The following is an 11,057-nucleotide window of genomic DNA, read 5'->3' on the forward strand; positions in this document are numbered from 1 at the left end:
CATGTTTTCTCACCAGTCCCAAACCTCCAGTGGTCAGCATTTTGTGCGCAAAAACCTTGAAACAGTCTTAATGCTATCAGAGCCCAAAAAGGAACAACAGAACCAAAAGGGAGAACAGATTTGGGCAAAAGGAGGAGTATTTTTTAGATTTCTGGCACTAGAACTTTTAGGTGCAAGTTTTGTAGCACTGTCTCATACCCTTGACAGCCAAAGTCTTCCCTTCTGTTTTTGTTGACAAAAAGTTGACATTTCAGGAAACATTTAAGAGAAAAAGAGAATATCTTTTTGGGATATATTTGTCTACTCCTTTTTCAACTGGGAGACACTAACAGATGGTGTGGTGTTATCTGGGCACTATCTGAGCTGCTGGGCTTGGATGTAAAGCCAACACTTCCTTACAGCACAGGACAGCATCGTGCTGGTCAACTAGCCACAAGATCTGCAGAGTAAAAGGCCAGGCATGTTTTTATCACAGCGTTTTATTTTTGTTGCTGGTCTTGAAGCTGATGGAGCACCTGGGCAAGTATGCATGTACCTGCCTGTATTTTCTCCCCTGTTAAATGGGTGAAAGTTGAGCACTTGTTTCCCAAAATGTCAGGGTCTTCAAAGGACACTGGGCTTTAGTGAGGCAAAAAGCATTGGTGAGAAATCATTAAAGCAAACACAGAAATGAAAATACAAAACTTCAGCAGACCTGAGAGATGGAGACAGACCATTCTAGCTCCCACAAAACTCTCCCAATCTTTTCACTTCTTGGATAAGTCAGCGTATTAGTGGATGTGGGAAAGGGGCCAATACACTGTAGTACTGGGAAGAGCTGTCTCTGGCTTGAAGCACCATGGGGAATCTGTGAGCCATACTGGGGGAAGCCCCATATAACTGGACTTTGAGATTTCCCTCCTAGGCATTTCTGGACCTTGACTGTCCTTTCTCAGGAATGCCTGCAGGCAGGTCCATACCTTTACCCAATGTCTTCACTCCCCCAGTGACGCTTTTGACTTCTGTCCCCACGCTGCCCGCCACCATCCCTCCTTACCTGCCTGTTCCCTGAGGGTTTCTCTCTGCCTTCCCTTTGCAGACACGTTTGCCAGCAAAGTAGCAGCGACACAGGACCAGTACGCAGACGCCTCCATCGGGAACGTCACCGGGAGCAACGCCGTGAACGTTTTCTTGGGCATCGGGGTGGCCTGGTCCATCGCGGCCATCTACCACGCGGCACACGGACAAGCCTTCGAAGTCTCGCCCGGCACCCTGGCCTTCTCCGTTACCCTCTTCACCATTTTTGCTTTTATCAGTGTGGGTGTGCTGCTCTATCGGCGGAGACCCGAAATTGGAGGTGAGCTGGGCGGGCCGCGGACTTCCAAGCTGCTCACATCCTCACTCTTTATCCTCCTGTGGCTCTTGTACATATTCTTCTCATCTCTGGAAGCCTACTGCCACATAAAGGGCTTCTAAAGGAACAATCAGAGATAGTAAATATATATATATCTATATGTATCTATATAGAGCAATATATAGGTATAGATATAGATATAACGCTGTGTATAATGAACAGAGAAAGAATAAAAGAGATTTGCCATGTTCACACACCTGCTGACGGAAAGCGGCTTTGGAGCGTCCTTTGAACTAGGAGGGACCCCAAAGCCGGCCGGACCCCCTTCCCAGGGGTCCTCTCTTTGCAACTCTACCAGCGAGAGCAGCCGGCAGCGACCGAGCCCTGTCCCATCGCTCTCACCGCCCCCCCAGGAGGATGGATGCGAAGGCGACCGGGGCGTGTTGGCACAGGGAAGGCCGGAGTGGCTGGTGAGAAACGGAGCCGGTGGGCAAGGGAAGGAGAGGCGAGCGAGGGTTCTGACCTCCGAGCATCCTCCATCCGCCTTCGCCACTTGGGAACGTCCCCTCTGGCCCTGTCAGAAAGAAGCAAGAGACCAGACTGAAGAAAAAGGGGAAACTGGGAGCTTTCTAAGGATAGAACACAACCATTTTCGTCATTCAATTTTTTTTTTCATTTTGATGTGTGTATAATTAGCATTTCCCCTCCCTTCCCCCCCATTTTGCCCTTTTCCCCCCACTCTCCGTGCTTTGGGGACGCAGCCTCGTGTCCGGTGTCCTACGCTGAGGTCCCACAGCGCCCATCCTCTGCCCAGCCCATCGCCCCCGCCTCGTCCACCCCCCCGGGCATGCTGTCGTGGTACTAGTAACATTTTGCATGAATGAAATGAACCCTACCTGTATATAGCATCCTATAGCGATAGTCCTTCCAGCCATGTGGGTTGAGCACTGCAGATACAAGTGTTTCCTTTTCACCTGGTTTTATTTATTTTAGGTAGTTTAGTTTCTCCCATAGTTTTTTTGTTGTTGGTTTTTGTTTTTTTGTTTCGGTTGTTTGTTTCCTCTTCACGGGGAGGGGGGGGGAAAGGAACGAAAGCTTTCACCGTTCACTGCTCCACGCACGGGTCCCTGAGAAGCAATAACAGCCACGCAGGTGTTTCTGTGCCCTCAGAGGCCAAGAGACAGCCCCTGTTTCCAAGTGCTAAGCCATTGGGATCAGTCCTCAGGGCTGCTCCTTCGCCACAGCCATTTGGAGGCAGAACAGTTTGGTGTGAGAGCTGAAGGGCCGTAACGAGGTCTTCCACACCTCTGAAGGTAGCCGTGAAGCATTCCCTGAGGAAAAAGGACACGTTTGCACCGCCAGCAGCGCTTAGCACTAGGCATTGCCTCTGGGATTGATCATTCAGCACGCAGCGAGGGTGAGCTCGGTGCCGAGAAGGGCACAGCCCTGGCACGGAGGTGAGGTGGGGACCGGTGGCCTTGGCCAGGGTGACAGTGAGGAGGCAGAGCAAAGGGGATGCGTCCACCAGGGCATCTCCCCTCCGAAACCAATGGGAAGGGTGAGATGGGGCAGGTGTCGCTCAGCACCACCCCGTCTCTCCAGGATAAGGTTGTGCATGGTGTTGATGGGTGTCTCCTCACCCCACACCACCCACCTGGTGGCCCAGCCAGGCAAACCCCCAGCCTGCACGTCACTGGCGAGCTCCTCCGACCCGGCTGAGAAGCACCTCTGTACCTCAACCGGTTGGCTGGAGTATCTCTACTCATTTTGAACAAGCTGTGGAAACTTCAATTAACCTGTTGTAAAATTTTCTCCAAGAGTCTAAAGATATATTTTTTTTTTCCTTGTCAAAGCTTTTTTTTCATTTTTGAAAGGTTCTTGGGGTTTTCTTTTGGGTTTCTCATTGTTTTGGGGGAGGAATTGAACACAAATGCAGGTTGTTCAGGTCTGTGATTACCTTTATGTACAATGATTTCATTTTTGTTTGTTTGGCTTCATTGATTTTTCTTTGTGTGTATTGCCCACCACTATAGGCAGTGAGTCCACAAATTGTGATGATCCTTATCAATGGTACACGATGCACAGACAAATAAAGTTTGTAATGATTCCTCATGGATCCAGTAGTGCTCCTGCATATTCTCTATGGAAAACCCTCCCCTTCCCGCTCCTTGTCTCCCTTTACGTTGCACCCATCTCTTATTTATTCATCGCTTTGCCTTCGTTGTGTTTCTGCTGCTGATGGGTGTGTCGGGGCCTCCACGCACACCTTCCTGCCCCACCTCACAGCTTTCCTCTTGCTCCATCGCCGTCAGGCTCAGCGTGCTGGGGTGCAGCGGCGGCTCTCGGAGGGACGCAGGAAACCGCCCAAGGACAAAACTTGCAAGTGAAGCCCTTTGGGGGCCAGATGCTGCTCCTGTGCTGAGCGCCCAGTCAGTGCTGGTTTGCCCCAGACTCAGGGAGAGTCACACAGCTGCCTGCGAGGAACTTAGCAGCCCTTTTTTGCCCGTGCTCCCCAGTTGCACAGAACTGCTCCTGTTTGCTCTTGATCCAGCCTCGTGGTTCAGCTGGCAGGGCCCCTCCAGGCAGCGCACACGTGCAGAGGACTCCGCAGAGGGACGCGCAGAGCTGCAAAGAGCCCAGGTCCCCTCCGCACCTTTAAAATGTGTCCCTTTGCAGAGGACCAGGCTCAGGTCTGCAGCTCCTGGGGCGCCGGCAGGCTCAGGATGGGGCTGCACAGACAGTGAGGCCGGCAGCAGCAGCAGCGCCTGGCTTTGGAGCTCCAAAGCAGGTAAATGATGTTCCCCCACAGCCGGAGGATTTCATGCAATCACTGGGCAGCACGAGCCTGGCCTCTTCCCCAAAACTAAACTAGGCTGCTTTTTGCCATCCGAGCCACTGACCCTCCTCTCCCTGCCAGCACTCAGCATCCTCCAGGATGAGTGCAGCTCAGCCGACAGCCTTTGCCAAGCCCCAGCCAAGCGCAGTCAGTCACGCCCGTGTGCTTCTCCCAGGCAGTGAATTGTGAGAGCGAAGCAGTTCTCCTGATCCAGTAATTACATCTTCCGAAAGGTGATGCTGGTATTTCACTCTCATCATCCTTTCACTTCTCCGGGATGAATCACAGTCACCGAAGTCATTAACAAGTCAAACAGGACACGTGTAGTGGCGTGGTTTAAGAGGCAGTAAATAAGCATTCTGCACAGAGAGCTTTCCAGCGGGAGTGATGGAGCACTGCTTGCTTAGGACAAGGCCTAAATCACACGGTTAACACCAGCCTTGTTTGTGCAATTATTCTCCACCAGCCCCATGCTTTTGGCATCTGCAACGAGCTTATGCAAAGAGTGACACCTGTTTGCCCGTAAACTGCTCTCCTCCTCGAGACACATGGACTCTGGAGGTCCCCGGTGCCGGCATTTGTGGGTTTTTCTCCCCGTTTTCATCACTTCCTTCAAGGACAAGAGGGCAGAGGCGGTCTTTGTACCCTTTCTGGTAGCCACGTGCCTCAGATATGTCAGAAGTCTGGACGCGGTCTGTAAACTTGCTGTGCTATTTCTGCCGTGGGCGGGGAGGAGAGGAGCATAGGCTGTGTGTTATTGTTAGGGTTATTTTTAAGTGCTCGGGTAAGAACTGCGCGCAGCTGTGTTGGGGACCATATCCATACCTAGGGAGGAGCTGCCTTACTGAGGGGCAACAGCCAGAAAATGTCGGTGTGACAGGGGCAGAGAGAAGAGGGAAAAGTTCATGCCAGAGGGTGTTACTCCGGGAGAAGCCTTTGCGGTTTTTTTCCATAGGCTTTGGCACCCACACCATCCGGGGAAGCGTTTGCAGAGCACCAGGAACCCCTCCGGCCTCTCCCGATGACCGACCACACGCACACGCACAGCCGCAGGAAAGCCTGTTTATCTTGTAAAAACTTGACTTGCGCAGGAAAGCATCCAGAGGCATCTGTATTCTTGCAAAATGCCCCGGGGGACAATAAATACAGCCGGATTCCTCACCTTTTAAGGACTTGAGCCTCCCTCCTTTTGGAAGCCGAGGTGCCGAGAGCCTCTCGCCAGCCAGCGACAGCCCTCGTGCGGAGGGACGGGAAAGCTGCCAAGGCGGGCGCTGCCGGTGGGATGTCCAGCATCGGGGAGCACAGGGACAGGGGGAGCACCAGGGGGTCTCACCCAGAACTGGAAACCCCATTTTAGGTGCTGCCACGGCACGCATCCCTGCCCTGACTGCTGTGGCTATGGGTGCACGTCTTGGTGCAGCTGGTGGTGGGAAGCAGTATCAGCACCACAACCCCAGCACCTCAGAGTCGGGGCCGTGCAAGCAAAGGAACCTGCAAGTTTCCAGGTCGAGGAGGAGAGAGGATGGGCGTGCTGAGCCCTTCCTGCTCGTTCTTATTGCCCTGCTCTCCCTCGTTCACAAAGTCTGGAAGATTAAACATTTCTGCTGAATTTCCACCGTTATCAAGGCCCGCGGATGTTCTAGTTCCCCCAAACCCTAGCCTGGCTCTACACTTCAGAGCAAACTAACTGCTTTAATGCGGGGTTTGAGGGCCATCTCAACTCCTTTACCTCAAAACAGTGCCTGTTCTCAGTGCTCTAAAAAAATATTTACCCCATTAAAGTGGGCAGAGTTTGATTAAGACCCAGCCCAGCTGTGTAGTGATGGCATGAGGATGTTCTAAGGAGGGCACAGGCAGGAGACAATGTCCTTCTTGCTATGAAACCTTCAGATGCAAGGACTTGGGATGCTTAACCACACTTAGAGCTCCTAAACCCTTGCAGGGCACAGAGGACAACCACAGGGCTCTCTCCCTGCACCCCTTGACCTCTCTGTAGGGGCTGGATTTATTTCCTCTCTATTTCTAGTTCAGAGCCCGTGTCCCTGGCTGCTATCAGTCATATTCAGGGGTGATAACGAAAGCCTTTGGAAACTGGTGGTTTTGTGATTCCTAAGGATCTAGGGAGGTGTGCGACTGGATTGCTCCTTGCCTTCAGCTCTAGCCCTGTACGTTGGCTTGGTCTCACTAAGCAATGAGAGCCGCAATTAGATGTCCCGTGGCTGGACTCCCCCCCCCGAGCAGAAGGAGATGAACGGGCACCTGTTGTGCCTTCATTTGTTGGCTCCGTGTGGCTCCCCTTGTCTGCCCAGCTCGTGAGCAAACGTGATCGCATAGCGAGCCGGGCGGGAGCACTGCTCACCCTGCTCTTCATCGGGAAGCAGGCACAGCTTCCAGCAGCTCCAGAGAGCAAAAGGCTGTGATAACGCCTTGACACAATAGCCACTGCGTTAGCGAGAAAGAAAACTCTGTATTTTTTCCCTGATGACAACTCTGCTTCTGACAAGGCTTGTTCAGCTCTTCTGTTTTTATTTATTTTATTTTTTTCCACAATGCATTAAGCCCTCAGCTGTTAAGCAGGAGGCTCAGCTCTGCAGACAACCCAGCTTTCATGACTGCCCATTGAGGACGTGGCTCAGCAATCTGGCAAAACAGTTTTGTTTGTGGATGGATGGGAGAAGTTGCTGAATTCTCCTAAGTGTCCTAGCTCTAGCGTGCTGCTACGTGGTGGTGAAAGCCACAAAATACTGGGTTTGGTAGGACACAGCCCTCTGCTTCCCGGGTCTTTGTGCCAAAGAGATGTGGCATGAGGTGTGCTGTCAAAACCAGGACTTCTCGTTGGGCACCTTCATACCTCCCACGGCCCATGGTTTGCCTGGAGAGGTCCCTGGTGCTCACCAGGCCCAAATACCGCTCTTAGCCAAGCGAGAAGAGGGTATGGAGTTTTGCTGTCTCCAGACAGAGATCCCTGCAGGCAGAGCCAAGGGTGAGGCCTGGGCTCCCCGTGTGAGCATCAGCCCTGATTTCACACGGAGAGGCCTGGAGGGAATGGCCGTAATGTTCTGACAAAGTGGAAAACGAGACAGGAACTAGGCAAAAAGCAGCTGTAGGAAGAATTTAGGAGTGATTTTTTCCCCCGTAATGGAGTGGCCCAGTTATCTTGATGCTCGAGCGACCACTCCAGCTCTCAAAAGCCATTCCGCACACTTGAAGCACGGGGAAAGCAAAGCAACATCTCCTCTTTTTGGAGCAGAAAACAGCCTCTTGCCACGAGCCTGCAGAGGACACAGAGGTGCAGCCCTCTCAGCCGAGGCCCAGCCAAGCCAGCAGCTTCTCCGTCCCGCTCTCTGTTCCACCAGCGAGGCGGGCTCGGGCCTCCCATCGGGGCAGGAGATAAAGCTCAGAGAGACTTTGTGGCCCTAAAAATCCAGGGGAAGGGCTGATGCACCCTGCGAGGTGGGCGCTTTCCTGCTCTCCCGTGACAGCCGCCCGGCACCCCCGGAGCTCCCCGCTGTCCCTGGGGCCAACGGCTCCCCCCCCCGGCTCGCGCTTCCAGCCTCCCTCCCCACCATCTCTCTTCCTCTTCCTTGTGAGCTCAACGGCACAATGCAGCTACACTCTTTGAAAAGCCATACTATTTGTTGGTACGACTCTTTTATGACTGTCGATTTATATATATTTGTTGATAAAAGAGGCCATCTTGGGAGACGCTCGTAGTCGACTGGGAAATAATCACCCGGTGCTGTATATTCTGTACATGCTGTATAAACAAAAAAGCAAAGTATTTAAACCTAAATGTTCGTGGAGAAGGGGGGAGGGGGGGGGAAAGGTCGGGACCGGGCCACCCGGCATCCCAGGGGGTGAGTGGGGACATGGGGGCTGGGACCCGGCATCAAAACCGGGGCAGGGCCCAAACTGGGGCCTTCAGCACCGCTGCCATCCCTGTTCACGACCGGTGCTCGGCCACCTGGAGGCGTGAGCTCCAAAAACCCACTCCCTGCTGCCTTCGAGACCATCGGAGGCGGCCGTGGTAGCCCGAAAAGTCATGCTAAGCTCATCTATTTTTATATATTCGTGGTGTTTTCCTATCGATAGAGAGTAGTGAACGAGTAACCCCGTAGCTGAAAGTGAGATGTTCCAAGTAACTATACGACTGCAGAAAATGTTTGTAATAATAATTTATTTGAAATATTCTGCCAAAGATAGCTCTCTAATGACTTGTAAAATGTCATTTCTCTCTTTTTGCTCTGAATGTCATTGTGAAAGCACCTTTCTCCCCGCTCTCTTTTGAAGGTTTGCTTTTTTTTGTATATTTAAGGGCAACGAACGACACCAATGATTTTTTTTAATTATTTTATTTTAACCGGAGCAGTAAATGGAGTAGCAGGGAGGCACAGGATCACTTTTTAGTGGTCAGGTGAAGAACAGGACCCAACAGAGGAGAGCGAGGTCAGGGCCCCCTAAAAGCCATTCCCTGAGAATCCCGAAATCAACCCCAAAATCCCAGGAGGGGATTCCCAGGGGAGCCCCAGCCACTGCAGGACACGGGCGGGTGGTCTTTACCAGGGAGAAGCTGCCCAGACAGGTCTGTTCAGAAATTACAAATTTTTTATTTCAATTATTATTTTTGTGTAGGGAAAAGTCTTATTTCCCTTCTTCAGATTTCTCTTGAAAGAAATTTTTAACACTGGGAGGAAAAGAAAAAAAAAAAGGCATTATCTTTAGTGATCTCTACACCTGTTGCACTGGAAATCCCTCCCCGGCCGCATCTTTTAGGCTCCACCCCATCAGAGAGACTATGGGCTTGGGTTTCTGTTGTTTGGTCATTTGGGTGTGGGGTTTTTTAATTTTTTTTTTTTTTGCTTCTGAGCAGATCCATGGTTTCTTATATTTCTTGGTGGTAAAGAGCCAGAGGAATCGATTGGTAATAAGGAAACGGGATGCAGGCTGTGGGTGCCGGAAGGCAGGGATGTTGCAGGAGCCAAGGCGCGGGATAAAGCCCCGGGCACAGTCCGCAGCTGTGGGAGCCACGAGTTTTTGGATCCTGCGTGCAAAGCGCTCCCCTGAAGTCAGGGTTATGCAGCCACAGCATCCCGGAGACAGGCGAGCAAGGCAGGGATGGCAACCATGAGAAGAATTGGGTTTCTGATCACTGTGCATTTTGTTAATTAGTGAATTCAAATAGTTTTATTTTTACCAAAAAAAAAAAAAAGGAAAAAAAAAAAAAAGAAACCAGATAATCTTTATTCCAGTAAAGACAACTGCTGACATATATATATATTATTTGAATGGTTTATATCCTGTTGCTCTAACTGCATAAAACGGGAACCTGTTGCAAGGTGTGTCATTCCAATGTACAAAATAAATGACTTTTCCCTGCATGCTGCCTGGGTATGTTGTGATTTGACTTACGAGTTACATTTGAATCGCCTTATTCAAGAGGTTGTATGTTACCTAACTGGGGAATGACCTGGCACTGTTCATCACATTACGTGTGTACTTGATGCTGTGTTGTGTCGAATCCAGATGAGCTGTCTGTCATCCGTGTACTTCGTGGGAGACCTTTTATCTTGTTTAACTGTGCTATGTAAACCTCTCATTGCCTGAAATAGTCAAAGTTGTATAAATCAGTGTCCTCAGCTGTTTTCCTAATTTTATCACATTTCCTAACACAAAATATAGATGTTTGTAAATTCTTCATTCATTTTGTCTATTTTTATGTACGAGGCCTGTATAATCTGGCAGAGCAGCGAGGCGAGGCAGAGCCCGACGCTCACTCGGGCTCAGTTACGTTTCCAACCCCCAGCAAACCCCAGCAGCCGATTTGCAGCAGCTGCAGCTGGAATTAGGGACAGACATTTGATGCCCTTATCACTTCTAGCTCGGATGGGCCGCCAGGTTTTTATTTCCATTTCCTGGGTGTCGGGAACTAAAAGGTTCCCTGCCCCACCTGGAAACGGGCCTCACATCTTTTCTTCCCTCCCACACCCTGCAGTTCTGAGAGGCTTCGGGTTTGGAGGATGCTGGAGATGGAGCAGGACGGGATGGGGTGGCACAGGGAGGGGTCATCAGAGAGACGACAGTGTGTAGCACCCTGGAGAAGACCCAAAAGAGGAGTGGTGAAAACAGGCATGCCTTTCTTTAAAAAAATATATTTTTTTTTAATTGAATTGTTTCAAAATGCAATTTTAAAATACAATTTTAAAAATGTGATTTTAAAGATGCTATTTTAAGAAACAATTTAAAATGCCATTTAAAAATGCAGCTTAAAAAAATGGCTCAAAAATGCAATTTAAGAAATGCAATTTTAAAAATGCACTTTAAAAAAAGCAATTAAAATGCAATTTTAAAAAGGCAATTAAAAATGTAATTTTAAAAGCGATTAAAAATGTAATTAAAAACAAAAATGCGATTTAAAAATGATATTAAAACCAAAAGATGCAATTTTAAAGATGCAATTTAAAAAAACAACTAGGCAACTTAAAAAAAATGCAATTTAAAAAGGCGATTTAAAAAAGCAAAAGAATGCGATTTTAAAAATGCAATTAAAAAAGAATACAATTTAAAAACAAAAGAATGCGATTTTTAAAATGTAATTAAAAAAACAAAGTGCGATTTTAAAAATGCGATTTAAAAATGCAATTTAAAAACGAAATAATACAATTTTTAAAATGCAATTAAAAATTCAATTTTAAAAAATGCAATTAAAAATGGGATTTTAAAATGCAATTTTAAAAAAAACAATCAACACACAACATCATGCCAAGTCTTCCCCCCCGCCCCCCAAAGCTCGGGAACCCCAGGGGCGCTCCCAGGGCGTCCCCGGCGCGCGCGCGCGCCTGGGCGGTCCCCGCGGGGAGGGGGGGCGTGTCCCCCGGAGGCCCCGCCCCC

At 49.7% G+C, this 11,057-nt stretch overlaps 1 protein-coding gene across 7 annotated transcripts in view; it reads left to right on the plus strand.

Moving 5' to 3' along the window:
* The window catches only part of SLC8A1 (solute carrier family 8 member A1), a 108,587-nt gene extending 98,724 nt beyond the window's left edge, over positions 1–9,863 (plus strand). For all 7 annotated transcript variants that reach the window (XM_083832144.1, XM_083832145.1, XM_083832148.1 and 4 more), the window contains one exon: positions 1,079–9,863. In XM_083832144.1, coding sequence (XP_083688270.1) covers positions 1,079–1,455 — 377 coding nt within the window. In that variant the 3' untranslated portion in view covers positions 1,456–9,863. The remainder of the gene's footprint in view (positions 1–1,078) is intronic.
* Positions 9,864–11,057: the final 1,194 nt, after the last annotated feature.

This window comes from Anser anser (genome assembly GCF_964211835.1).
Source record: "Anser anser genome assembly, chromosome: 3".
Lineage (NCBI taxonomy): Eukaryota > Metazoa > Chordata > Aves > Anseriformes > Anatidae > Anser > Anser anser.